Source organism: Rhinolophus sinicus, linkage group LG10, assembly GCF_036562045.2.
Source record: "Rhinolophus sinicus isolate RSC01 linkage group LG10, ASM3656204v1, whole genome shotgun sequence".
Taxonomy (NCBI): Eukaryota; Metazoa; Chordata; class Mammalia; order Chiroptera; family Rhinolophidae; genus Rhinolophus; species Rhinolophus sinicus.
In genome coordinates, this window is record NC_133759.1 from 24,760,003 (window position 1) to 24,774,944 (window position 14,942).

The 14,942-nt window shown below is 41.0% G+C and overlaps 1 protein-coding gene across 2 annotated transcripts in view; it reads right to left on the bottom strand.

The window, feature by feature from the left end:
* UBE2E2 (ubiquitin conjugating enzyme E2 E2) overlaps positions 1-6,411 on the bottom strand; it is a 292,593-nt gene extending 286,182 nt beyond the window's left edge. The window contains exons 1-2 of one of the 2 annotated variants that reach the window (XM_074312784.1): positions 6,238-6,411; positions 797-980 (exon numbers count right to left, since the gene is read on the bottom strand). In XM_074312784.1, coding sequence (XP_074168885.1) covers positions 797-972 — 176 coding nt within the window. In that variant the 5' untranslated portion in view covers positions 973-980; positions 6,238-6,411. Of the gene's footprint in view, positions 1-796; positions 981-6,028; positions 6,188-6,237 lie in introns of those variants that run through there. The other variant, XM_074312785.1, reaches the window with a different exon arrangement.
* Between the last annotated feature and the right edge of the window lie 8,531 nt (positions 6,412-14,942).

A 14,942-nucleotide genomic window follows, 5' to 3' on the forward strand; every position in this document is an offset into this window, starting at 1 on the left:
TCAGACATCCACAATGCCTAAAATTTATAGACCACTTTTATTTACACTTCCTACTTGATATAAAAAGTATTAAAACAAAACAAGAACATTAAATCACAGTATCAGGACTCTACTAAATTTAATTTTCCTTTAAAGTATTTTCCAACAGATATTCAATAATGTAACAATATTAAAGTAGATTCCCTCTGCTGAGCCCACTGACATGCCAATGATCATAAGCAATTGATGGGGCCATACAGAATCATTCAAATATCTACCTTCCACATCTATCTATTCTCTAGAGATAAAGAAAATGGGAATCGAGAAAAAGAAAATCTGTATCCAGACTGACCCACTGCCTAATATAATGAAACCAAGATGCATTTGTTGTGAACTCCAGCATTTCTCACTTCCTTAACAGGGAGCAGTAGAAAATACACTATTCAGTAAATACTTGAATAAGAGTCCTACGCTCTACTCTGTGTTACTGAACAGAATAAAATATTTATGGTCAAATAAGTATAAATCAAAGCATCATACTTCTACATGCATTTTCCTGTATATGCTCACCTGACAATACATAAACATACACAAATATACTACGGATATGTACTTTATTAATTTGCCATGGTGTTTAACTGACTTTAAATACCAAAAAGTTCATGTTGCCTACAATTAAAACCATGTAAAATAAACAATCTTCAAAGAGAAAAATCCATGAACTTCATCATAGAAAAACGATTAACTGCAACAGAAAGACAAAATTTAAGATGATAAATTGATACTAAAAATAAAAAGATTACCGTAACTAAGGTACCTTTTAGCACTAGTTGACAATTTAGCAGCTGTTTTGCTGGATATTTTCCCCTCCTTTTTCTTGGGCTGAACTTGTTCTCTTTCTGGTTCTTGCTGAACACTTTCACGTTGGTCTCCATCAGAACTTCCTCCACTAGTGCTTGGACTGTCATCAACTCTTTGTGCCTCGGTGGACATTTTAGATCCTAGATTAAAGAAGAAAAAAACATTTATTTAGTTGTGGGAAGACTACAGTAAGATACCTGGAGAATAGAGAAAATGAGGAACAAGTAAAGATAATACAAAATGAATACATTGGTCATTTACAAAACAGCTGTGGGAATTGCCAAAACTTTTCTTTCATTCATTCAAAATGTACTGAAAAGAAAAATGCAAACACATAAAATATACATACAAAATGTTCACAGCAACATTATTCAGAGAATCGAAAAGAGAAAATAACTCAAATGTCTAACTGATAAATGGATAAACCAAATGTGGTATGTACACAAAATGAATATTATTAGGCCATATAAAGGAATGAAATATACTATCTACATACTACAGCATGGATGAACTTGGAAAACATTATGCTAACTGAAACATGCCAGTCACAAAGGACCATAAACTGTACGATTCCATTTACATGAATGTCCAGAATTGGCAGAGTCAGAGACAGGAAACTCGGTAAGTGGTTGCCAGGGACTAAGAGAGTGGAAAGAATGGGGAACAACTGCTAATAGGTACGAAGTTTCCTTTTGGTATGATAAAAATGTTCTGAAATTAGGTAATAGTGATATTGCAAAACTGTAAGTATTCTAAATTACCACTGAATTATACATTTTAAAGGGGTGAATTTTATAGTTTGTGAATTACCTGTCAATAAAGCTATTACCAAAAACAAACAAAAAAATTGAGGGACTGCTCTCCACCAGGCACTGTGCTAGGCCTTTGGTCCTGCAAACAGGAGAAATTTGGTATAGTGGGTAAGCCAACTTGCTATATACTATAACAAAGGTTACTAAAAACAGCCACAGAAACAAAAAATGAGGGACACTTTCCCATCCAAATCCAATGAACAACGCATCCTCAGGACTGGGCTAAGGTGAAAATCCTCCCAACTAGTCAATTGTTTTCAGTAACATTTGTGATAAATAACAGAAGAACACAGAGGCCTACATGATTCTAAATAAAAATTGAACCTTATGCTAAGTGAAAAGGTTCAATGATGGTGTCAGCATTGATTCAGCAATATACCAAGCAATCATGTTTCACAAGAGATGGAGACTATACTGAGACACTGAGGATTCTTTTTTCCCCCACAGTCCGAATCAAATATCCCTCAAGGCCTTCAAATTCCCTTTGCTCTGAGTTCATGCTCCCCAAGCAGCTCTGATTACCAACTCAATTTCCTCAATATCTTGATACCATAGGTAGCTGTTATAACCTAGATAGCAGACACAAAAAATTGCAGTAAGTGAAAGGGGATATCCCCTTTTATCTGTCATTCCATCATAATCAATTTCTGAGTTTGATTACTATGAATACATGTCTTATGGCCCAACTAGCTTAGAGGGTACTTACAAATCCAAACCAAAATGACAAAACCGATGCCTAGAATCTAAAGGGCCTTGAGCTCACCATGTTACTGTCACTTAATAACCACTTTGAGCACAGTACAGCTATCTTCTCAGGCACCTCTTTAAAAAACAGAACTACATGCCTTTAAGAAGTGACACTAACAACAAAATATACCTTTAAAAATCACAGATAAATGGAAAAATTCTTTTGAAAAAGATACTGTGTTACTCTTAAATTAGGACTTGAAATAAACTGTACTTGATATGATCAAGGATAATACGCAAAAGAAAAACATCTCAAATAAAGCACTGTTTATAACTATAATTAGTCCAAATGTATAGGTAGTTGACAATGATAAAAATTCATCATCATCAAAGATTTAACTTGTAGCTTGCTCTAAATCGAAGTGATTTCATAATACAGACCTTCAATGGATTGAGATTTTTATGGTAAGACAAACCAAAAAGCACTGCAAGAAAATGGAAGAATCAGGAAGCACAGGGAGGTGAGAGTCAATAGAAAACACCAAACGCCTTCAATGAGGTATGGCACAAATATACCCACCACCCCTCAAACCCAGCAGCTCCCTTTCCCCAAGCCAAACAAAAAGAGGTCTGCCCAAGCAGCTCTGAAACATACTGACAGGGAAACCGGACTGCTTTTCTACCTATTCTGTAAATGGAGAACATCATACTCCACAGCTGTGACATCCTTTTATGAGCACTAAAGTCACTTAATAAATAGAATACTGAAATTTTCTCAGTATATTTCACATGTAGCTCTAACAGTCCTGACATACTACTTTTCTTAAAATTTTTATTTCATTTTAATTCTCATCCTTGGATTCAACATTGATTTTTTTTTCCAGCTTATTTCTTTCAGTTAAAATACATCAGAAGTTTAAACCTTACTAAGTATCTACATAAGAGCATTCAGATAGACCAAACGTACACGGGAGTGAGAAAGAACAATTCTCAAGGAAAAAGCCCTAGGATATAGCAGAATGCTGCCAGCAATATTTTAAGAAATGTGAAATGTGAGAAATCATTTTATACATCTTAAACCAGAAGCAATCCATTACATGACAAATATATAGAAACCTAAATGAAATAAAATTATTTGTTATTAAAGGTGGAGCTTCATAGTTTAATAAACTATGCCTAGCGTTTCAGTTATATATTTCATTAGTTATAAAGCTACACATTCTTAATATTCTTATTTGTGCATTTACATACTATCTAATAATGCCATGAGTATACAATTACTTAAAAGACTATTCAATGATGTAATCTGAGATATAAATTGAAACCCAAATTTCATAAACTGCTCCAGAATATCATAGGACTAAAATTAGTCTCACTCGAGTAGTATTAAAAATACTATTTAAAATACCCAAATAGATGTATAATTTCTATAGTTTCACAAGAAAGAAAAAGTTATTTCCAGGTTTGACCTAAAATATTTTATTTCATCCAAATCTTAACCTAGGGATGATAAAATTCATCTGAGGACACTAATAACCATCACAGAAACTTTTAGAAACAAACTTTTCACATCATTTTTAAATATCAAGAGTAAGGCAAATTTCTGCTGGTTTTGTTTTTTGAATGCCTAATTACAGGAAAATGTGTGGGGAAAAATTATTGCCACTCAGGTGGCAACTAATTTTTATAAAGAAAAATAGTCCATAAGCATTTTAATTAGTTATAAGTATAAAGTTGGTGTTTCATTTTTCTAAAGTACAAATGAATAAAAACTTCTGAATTAAAACTCTTTAAATGTTATCTTCTAAAGCAGCATTTTAAAATTATCTTTAAGATTAATTCCTAAATAGCTAATTTGATTCAATCATCTAATCTGAAGGGAAGATAAATTTAAATCCCAGGGTTATAAACAGCGCTGCTCATTAATGATAGTTTCAAAGATATAAAGATATTTCAATTTATATTTTTACTTTGTATTCAAAGTAAAACTTGGCTTCTATACATAAAATAGTAAGGTAGACTTTCTTCAAACATGTGATATTAAGAGTTTAGATATTCTTCCTTCTTTAACACACAAATTAAGCCTGTATTAGCTATGTATTCTATGTTGTAATTACAGTCCTGGAAATTAGCAACATATAGTGAATGAAACTCACATGTTCCGTAAAAATAAAATGACTGGGTTATAAATATTACTGATAACATAAAGAAAAACTATACGCACTCCATAAATCCGGATTTCTGTCCAGATAAGCCTTATAACTGTATCTCATAGTATAAAACTGCACAAGCAAGTGTTCATTAGAGCTTTTACAATAGGAAAACGCTTAATTCTGTCATTTGATACCTTGCCATTTGTCTTTCTACTCACGTTTCTAAACTCCTGTAAAATGTAAAATAATTTATATTATATGCACAGCATCTAGCAATATCCAGCTTTTCACTTATGTGTAAAGATATTTATGCAGGAAATAATAATGGAACACCTGATTTTTGAGGAAGAGGTGCTACGTCCTGGGGGAGATGGAATGGGGTATGACATTATATGAAAACCCTCCGTGATCTGCATCAGACCCTATACGAAGGAGCATCCAAACTGAGTAAACATAAATATTTTTGTTTCCAAGGTCCAGCCTGAATTATCACATATTCAAAAACATACTTTTTAAAGAATCAGGGATTAAAAAAACTAAGAGCTTTAAATCTTTCTGAAGCGCGAAGCTAATCTGAAGGTAAACCCTAGCAATTCCTTTTGTACTTTTAAATAAAAATATTTGAGGAGACTCTCAAGTATACACAATACAAAACGATGAATCTTGAAAACATGCAAATAGGTCTAACAGCCATCGAGCACGGGATGATGTCTTTCTAAAGCAGCCTTAATTTCCTTAAGAGAAGATGGATTGGACATTTCTGGTTGGTCGTAAGGGGGGGGGAAGCCACAAGAAGCTACGCTTTATCTTCATTAGAAATGGTAAAGGGCAAAAGGATCAAAAACATTATGAGAGAAGGGGGGAGAAGGGGGGGGGGATCCAGTTTCAATCCAGGCCAGTGGGGGCTGCAGAGAAGAGACCGGAGAAAAAAAATGGGCTTCGGCTCCAAAGTGTGACAAGCGCTAGGCTTCACAAAAGACCAATACAACACACACTCCACACCAATGCACACAAACACACCGAACAGGGTCCTCCCCGGGCGGCCCACGGGGGTGCGGCGGCGGCGGCGTGGGAGCCAGAGCCGGCACTAGCCAAGAGAGACACCATGTGCAGCAATTATGCAATTAGGGAAAATCGCACAAGATCAAGCCGGGCACTTTCCACCGTGACATTTATCCTGTACTTTTGCAAAGACTTAGTTCCAGGATGCGGCTGGAAGAGAGAAGGGGCTGGGAGGGTGGCGAAGGATGGGGAACTGAGAACAGACGGGGGCAGAAGATGGGCAGGAAGGGAAGAGGCAGAAGGGGGTGGATGGGAAAGAGGGGGAGGGGTGGAAAGGGCGAGAAACCGGGGCAGGAGGCTCGCGGGAGGGGGCGCTGGGAATGGGGCACGCCGGGGAGCGAGGAGGGAGGGAACTAGGGCGAAAGCGGTGTAAGCGGAGCCCTGCGACGTGGAGGGGAGGTGGGGGGTGCCTGCGAGGGGGAGGACGCCCGAGGTGGGGGTGCGGGGGGGCACCGACACGGCCCGGGCGAATACCTGAAGGAGGGGCGTCCGCGCAGGTCGCGGGATCGAATCCAAGCGCTGGGAGAGAGGGCTGTGGAGGCGAGGAGGAGAGGGACTGGAGAGGCCCCCAAGTCCGGGTGTCCTCGCAGACCGTCTAGTCACCGAGAGCGGGACCCACGCACCACGCACCGGACCGCCCGGCCACGCCTGTCCCCGCCGCGCTCGCGCCCGCCCGGACTCACCCTCGGCGCTGCCGCTGCCGCCGCCCCCGGCCGTTCCAGCTCCGGCTCCCGAGGCTGTTGCCCGCGGCTGCTGCTGTGGCCGCCCCGGGGTCTTGGAAAGTGAAGCCACCGCCTCCGTGAGCCGCTGCCGCCGCCCGGCCGTCCGCGCGCGCGCCCGCGAGTACGCGTGCCCGCGCGCCCGCCCGGGAGAGACCGCGAGAGCGCGAGCCCCACGTTGGCTGTGTAGCGCCGCGCGCCTCCCTGCACCCCCGCCCCCCCCCCCGCTCTGTCCCTCCTCCTCCGGGCGCGCGACCGCGAGGGGGCGGGGGCGGGCGCGCGCACGGGCGGGCAGCCTCGCCGGCTGGGCGAGGGGGCGGGGAGGCGGCGTGGAAAAGTAAAGTGACAGCCGAGTCCTGCGAGCGGGCGGCGGCGGGGGTGGGCGAGGGGCGTCCCACGTTAAAGGAACGGCAGGGACCCGGTGAGGTGAGGGAAACAGAGGCTGACGGGGCGGTTTGAGGGGAGGGGACACGAGGACCTTGACGGGCACGCGCATTAAAGGGAAACGCTGGCTGGGGGTGGCAGTTGCCCTAAAACGAAGCAGGGGCTGGCGTTTTACCCCAGTCCATTGCAGCCCTTGGCCTCACACTTGTCTCAGAGCGTTCGCAAAGTGGGTGCAGAGACTAACCCTGTTGACACACTAAACAAATCTTGGACGCCTGGTGTCCACATGCATCCAAAATGGGAAAACTTCGCCTTGGCCTGGAAAGTTCGCCCAGGCTAAGCCAGACTCTTCGCCCTACACTGCAACACGAAAGTGCTTGTCCCTCTTGGCTCGCCCTGGCCCAGAATGTATAACAGCAGACAGAGCTCCAGGCCACTTAGACCTGGGATGTTGGGGAGAGAGGTGAGGATAGGCCAGCCAGAGCAGCGCCATCAGAGAGAATGGAAAGCTGCCTTAATGCCCAGTTGAACGGTATGGGAATAGTAGCCGTTCTGTGGGTGACCCGAGGGAACGTTAGCTTTTCCTATAATGTTCACCCCAAGTAACCGTTAACTATATCTGAGATATATATATATATATGGAGAGAGAGAGAGAGCCAAAAAAAAAAAATGTATACGTTTTAAGAAAGGAAAAAACTATTAAAATTACACTGATGGTAACCACTTTGAGCATCTCTTGTAATTGCAGAAGTCAAATGTGATTTGTATTCACCTTTTGTTATCAGTATATATCGAGTATTACAATTTTAATAGTTTTTTTCTTTCTTAAAATGTGCATACATTTTTTTTTGGCTATATACCAGCTATGCAAATTCAGCTTCCACAAAATTTACCCCTCCCCAGCACTTTTTACCAACTGATTTGCTCTTGGATGCTACTAAACCTCTCCTATATAGAAGCAGCTGTCACACTATGGAAAAAAATGTACTGCCCAGATGGCTAAAGACAGCCCTACAGAGTTCACTGCAACACAAGCAGCCTAAAGAAATCAGTGCAATAAGACCCCAGAGGACAGGAGCAAGTTAAGATCCATCCATACGTCTAGAACTGAAAATTCTTTTATCAAATGCCTTCTTCAAGAATTGACTATTACTTTATAATATTCCTGAAAATTGCCAAAAACAGATATCAGCTTCTAGCATCCACAAATCAACAACGAGCAAAAAGAAGATGCATTCTTGTGTATCACTACTATGTTGTCACTCAAGGATATTGACAAGCTCCTTTACACGTAAACTCTAAAATATATATTGGAGGATTAGAAATTAGTATATCCTGGGATCATCAATTAAATAGCCCCCATACCTTTCACATGGTGCAATATATTAGTAAGAAAGTAGGGTAATGCATCAAGTTTGCTTTTTAATATTTTGGATATGACCAACAGAGCATTTCATAGATTGCCTTAAATTCATGCATAATTTATTTCATGAAACCTTTGTATATTAATATTTTAATTTTACTGATTGTGTTTCAATTTGTTTTGCAATTGTTTGGTGAGGATAGATGACAGAATCCCCATCTCCTAGGTCTCAATGCTTTTCTCCAAATAAACTACTCTTATATATACTCTTAGGTATATATCCTGTTGGTTTTTGTTCGTTTACAATGAATATTTTATAAGGAAGTACTCTTCTGTTACAGAAAGTATCAAAGTTGTTTTGTAGTCCTGGTCATTGGCTGCTGGGGGCCAGGGATGCAGCAATGTCAACTTCCAACTTTATGAAGGGATTGGAAAAGGTTTCGCTGCTTAAATGCTGAAACTGTGCTTGCTACAGAACTTCATTTATCTGTAGATGTTTTAACTGCTATATACCATTTCCAGAGTTTACAAATCAGAGTTACCCTTTTCATTGAGTCAAGGAATACTTATTGAGCACCAGGCACTGTCTAGGTGGCTGAGATGTGATGCTGAATAAAAGAGAAAAATATCTCTCCCTGCCGAGCTTTCCTATCTTTGACCCTTCTCTCTGTTTTACACAGGACATCCAACTCATCAGCAAATTCTGTTGACTCTACCTTCAAAAATATATCCTAAAAGTATCTACTTCCTTCCCCCTCCCCCACAGCTAATACCCTGGTCTAAGCCACCGTCATCTCTCAGTAGCACCCTACCTGATTTTTCTCCTTTCCCTATCCACTCCCCACCCATATCCACACACACCTCCTTCCCCACACAGAACAGTCTGTGTGATCCTTTAAAACATAGGTATCTTCTCACCCTAGAGCAACAGCTAAAGGACCCAAACGTCTTACAGTGGCTACAGGGCCATATATGATTTGCCTGCCACCCCAACCAGGACCCTGCCGACCTGTCCTCATCTCCCTCCAGCCACACTAGCCTTCTTGCTGTTATGGAACACACCAAACATTTCTCTGCCTCAAGATTTCTAACTTACAATTTTCTATCTCCAGAACATTTTTCCCTTCAACCCCTCCCCCAGCACTTCCTATCCCCCTCCTCCGATTTATTTTTATTCATGATCATCATAATAAATCTGACATTTTTTTACTTGTTTATTTTACTGTTCCCCTTCTCTGCCACTCCTCACTCTTTCCCTTCTTCACATATAAGCACCTTGAGAACAAGGATTTTTTTTGGCTGGCATTCATTGCCATATATATTCAATACCTACTTGTTGAGTGAATGAAATTGACCTCTTTCAGTTGATGGCATAATAGACATTGTTCTAATTTCTTCAATAATAATAATTAGCATTTACTGTGTTCTTAATTTGTGCCAGGTTTTCTAGTGCTTTGTCTATACTAGCTCACAAACAGCTGATAAGGTTGGTTTTATTCAATCAACCCCACTGTACAGATGAGAACACTGAAGGGCAGAGATTATGTTTCTTGTCCACAGGCATACTGCTAGTGAATAGCAGCGCTGGGATTTGAAAAGAGCAGTTTGTGAACGGCTGGACTCTATGAACTTCAGGACACGTTAGCATGAGACCGGTGTTGCAAACATACATTTGACTTGATTTTCTCAGTTCCTCTCCCCTGAGACCAGACTTGGTCTCCAAAACAAATAGCTCACCATCCTTATATTTCCTGCTCTGGTCCATCAATCCGTCATCATGAACTCAGTCTCTCCTTTTCTGCACTTATTTCTGAGCTTTGATTTAGAGCCTACACTTTTTCCCCTAGAATTGGCAGATGGCAGTGTTTTTGTAGGGCCCTTCTTATAACTTTTGTTACTGCCAACTTCGTGAGTAGGTAGAGTCATAATCAGGTTTCAAGTTTGACTGGAAAGGTGCTAGAAAAGACCTCTGTGAGGGTAAGTAGGCTGGATTTCAGCAAAACACCTCATACTTGTAGAGCTACTGCTTGTTTAGGCAGCTTTTCTTGTTGGACACCCAATGATCAGGGATTGTTAAATATTTGTATTGTACCCTTGAAGGAAATATCATATTAGTTTAAGTTTACCAAAAATTAGGACCCTGAGAGAAGGGGATGAAAGACAATAATCAATTGCTTTCAGCCTGGCTTGAAAGGGGCTGTAGGCACCCTGTGGTTACTTTGAATGTCTCGGCTACTTAAGGACAACATTCATGTGGGAAAAACTGAAGCTTCATTAAAGCTGAGACCCTAGGCTCCCGTTACCTAGTACAGTACCAACACGGAGGCATGCCCCAGGTGCTTAACAAATGTTTGTTGCATAAATGAATAAATGAATTCCTAACAGGGAATGGAAGAATGCTGAGGACAGGTACCCCTGACCTCCAACACTTGGTCATGGACTGCTATCTGGGCTGCTATGTATGATTGTATGTGTTGCACACTGCACAATATCAGGGGGCACCATTCACATAGATTAAGATGCAAACACAGAAGTCTGACTGCTTCTCCCATCCCTAGCCTTTGCCCAAGTGTGGTAGTCAGTCTCTAGGAAGGCCCCAATGATTCCCTGCCCCCCTGGTATTCAGACCCTTGTGTAGTCCCCTCCTGCGTCATACCAGGGCTGGTATATAATGGTGAGAAGTGATACTACCTCACTTCCAAGTGTAATTTATAAAAGACATTAGGGATTCCATCTTGGTTTTCCTCTCTCTCTCTCTCTCTCTCTCTCTCTCTCTCTCTCTCTCTCTCATCACTCACTCTGGAGAAAGCTAGCTGCCATGTTGTAAGCAGCCCTACGCAGAGGCTCATGTGGCCAGGAACAGAGGTCTACCACCAACACCTACATGAGTGACCTCGGAAACAGATCCTTCCCCCTTAGCCAAGCCTTCCCATGACGCAAACCTGCTCAGCTTCTTCAGTGCAACCTCATGAAAGACTCTGAGCCAGAAACACCCAGCTAAGCCACTCGTGAACCTTGAGATAATCAACGTTTGTTGTTTTCAGCCACTCAGTTTGAAGGATAATTTGTTATGCAGCAATAGATAATGAATACCCGTGCTCTCTGCTCTCTAATGATGACGCTCCCTCCTCAAGTCCTCTGCACATGGAAGGCGCTCCTGCTGTGGTAGTTCCTGTGGAGCCAGGGGTTCTCCTCGCTCCTGAAATGGGCTCTTGCATCCAGCTTCCCAGAAATATAAACAAAGGGGCTTAAGTAGCTGCTGAGATACTGGTGAAGGGTCTGAAGAGAGAACACAGACAAGGAATGGAAAAAAATAAAAGTGGTTCAGAGAGGCCATCTTTAGACACCAAAGGAGTAAAAAAGGAAGAATCTGCCCTGAAAAACACTATCAGAATAAAAGGAAGAATAATGACTTGTAAGAGTCAGATTTGAGCAATGAGATTATAGATAAGGTTTTCTTTGTGATGGTTATTATATTGTTATTAGTACAATAAATAATATCTTAAACTTAGGGAAAGCTCAGAAAGAAACAAGTAAAAACAGAAAGAGAAAAAGCCTTGCCCTCTCGTTCTTAGGTAGCACGAAGATACTTGAGAACTAGGATATCTCGATTGATGATCCTGGCTCTACTTCTTCCTTGCTGTGATTATAGACAAGTTATTTAATTTCTTATTGACTCAGATTCCTTTTCTACAAACAGGACTTACGTTAATAGCTCATACATTTACAGGGTAAGAGAGAAAATTCAATGAGTTCATGTATGTATCCAACTTAAGCAGAACTTGAAACAAAACAAGTACCATAAAAGTGTGAGCTATGAGTCTTCCTGATAAGTGAAGGTCATGTCACCCTCAAGTCTGGGTGTTGTTATCACACTTGAGTTTGCCACTTTTCTTGCAAATAGTCCCCTGGTCAGTCACAGCAGGTTGTCTCCCTGTGTCCTCTACTGTTTAAAACCCTATGTCTTCTACTTCGCTGTAAGATACTCAAGGGCAAAGACCATGCTTCTTTATCTCTGTGTCTACCTTTTAGAAGAAAGGGCAGGCATCCCATAGTGGCTGGAGGAATGAATGAACACACCTGCTTTTTCAACTGCCATTTCCTCAAATTATGGAACTTTGGGAGGTAGGTGTAATTGCTCCATGTCAATTCATATCAACAACCATTTCAAAGAATACATTGTCAATTCATATCAACAACCATTTCAAAGAATGATAAGCTCTTTATCATTTCTTATAAATCCAGAAAGTATATTAATGAATATTTTCTAATGCTTCGTGAGCTCCCGGGCCCCGTTGCCAGAGTCCGTGGAGAAAAAATGTGACATCTCTTTATATATGGCCCAAATGAAACAAGATACTATTTGCTTTCTTTATCTTATTGCTACGAGTTTTCTCTATAGTCATCGCAGTACTCCCTTCTATACTTGGAAATGCACACATTTTTAATAACAGCTTTATCAAGACATAATTCATAGGCCACACAGTTCACCAATTTAAAATGTATAATTCAATGGTTTTAGTATATTCACATATTCACGGGAATGCACACTTTTTGTGAATGGAGGAGAATAAAGACTCTTCTGCTTTCTTTCACTGCCTATTCTGTTATATTTTCTATTGATCAAGGCTTAATTTGAGAACTCTGTAGGTAAACAATTTGTTTGGACTCTCTGGGATTAATATGCAAACCAAGGTCCAATGAAAAGGTAGCATTATCAGAGGAGCCAAGTGTCTAGGCCCCCAGTTAGTGATTTATCTTACTAGCCTGGCCCTATTCAGCTTGTATCCTGGAACACTGGTATCCCCCTGTATTAGTTGAGTCTTCCAGGAAGGAGACACCAAGATGAAGTTAGAAGTGCAAGAGATTTATCTATTTATCCATGAAAGAAAAAGGGAAAGGGGAGCAGGAGTAGGCAGGGAAATCCTTCAGGCTATTGTGTAGGTTTGATACCTGTGCAAGTAGAGAGGAAGGAAGGAGGACCAGGTAGGCAGAGCCTCAGACTGCAGGCAGCTCTAAGGAAGTCCCATCTAGCCTAACAAAAAAGCTTCAGTGCAAAGGTTGCCTGCAAAGGGGTTTGTATTGGGCAGAAGTGGCCCAAATCCCAGTATTTCCATCATGCTGAGCTATTTGCTGAGACTGCCTGGGAAGACCATGTCTGTGGCTCAAAAGCTGAGATGGGTCCTAAAGGCACTTACAGTTGGAAGCTGTCAGCTAACGGAACTCCTCACATCTGATAGACAAGCTCTTTGATCCAAGCCACATGTCTCCATAGTTGCACATTCCACTTGACCCTTTGTCATCAGAATTCCACATTCGTGAACATAGCTTGATACTAGACTTCTGTTTCTGCCTTGGACTTGCTGACTTGGATGACCCCCTTCACTCATGCTGTTGCTCACCACCCCCACTTTAACCTAGGTTATAAGCTTTGTGCTTTTGATCCTGGTGTCCTGCCCCTAATTCTTCCATGTGCTTAATAGTTAAAATGTTCAACCCCATGCCTGTGCTTAGCTTTCAGTAGACTGGCCTCAAAATAAATGCCTGAGTTCTCCTTCAGAGGCTTCGAGTGAGTAGAGTATTAGCTTTCTTATTAATGCCTATAATTTCTCTTTTAAAGAAATTTAAAGAAGAGGCTGGCTGAAGTATGCTCTGAAGAATACATAAGAATTTAAACAGTTGGCTTCTTTATCCCCTAACATGTCCCAAAACTACATCCCAAAGAATCTTACACCTCTAAGGAAGATTTAGATGGAAGAACTAAATCGAGTTATCTCTCTGCTTGTTCAGAGGGCGAGCAGACATACGCCCTCCCATCTATCCTCAGCATTTGCCAGAAAGACTCACAAAAACCTGCTTTTTAACTCATGAGTTAGAGAGTATCAATAGATACACATGGTGAATGTGTAAATATCTTTATGTAGCGTATATACAATTTATTCTTAATTTGGCTCTCAAAACTTGTAAGTAGCATTAAGTGAGTAATAAAAATTGTTACTGCTGTATATTTTCTCCCCTGATATATAGAATAGATTTTCATCAGTGAGATCTTATGGAGAATGACCAATCACATTGTCACTGCTAATTGACATGAATACATCTCAGGGGATATTTTCTCCCCTGATATATAAAATAGATTTTCATCAGTGAAATCTTATGGAGAATGACCAGTCATATTGTCACTGCTAATTGACATGAATACATCTTTTAGTTACACTATTTAGTCATATAAACATCATAGTGAATTTTTAAAACTCCACTTAAAAATTGGAATTAAGCCCTATGCACCACTTAGTTATTTTCCCTTCCCCTTCCATGAAACATTTTTTTCATCTGTTATCTTGATCTTTGTCATTCTTTGCTCTCACCCCTGTCATACAATGATACAGGGTGGGGGCAGGTAGAAGAAAGGAAGGAAGACGGGGCCACAGGTGAATCTAACCTGTCTCAACCTAGGATTGAGAATGTCAAGTATGCATGAGGGCAGTAGAGCAAGCCCTTAGGGAGGAGCAGGGATATTTAAATGAGGACCAAGTAGTGTCCCGAGAAGAACTGACCCTAAGGAAAAGAGATATTGGAAGGCCTAGAAGATTTGCTTAAGGACAATGATCACATTACTCTGGATAAAAGCAATTTTCAGCAAAACATAAAATCTGTTGGTCCCTGATTATTCTAACTCAGCCATTGTAGACTTTCAGTTAAGTCTTAGGGGAAGAAAGTCTATGACTAAGAACTAACAGCTATTCGCCCGTAAAATCTGTTTCACATTATGGGGTTCTGGCTTAACAACAATTGTACAGTGTAACGCACAAAAAGGAGGAAATCAGGCATTGCCGTGTTGATGGAGCTGACAGGACAGTGGAAGTGGGACCAGCAGCACAATGGCTTGTCACAGGGGTGCAGCTCTTGCTTCCACAGGCGT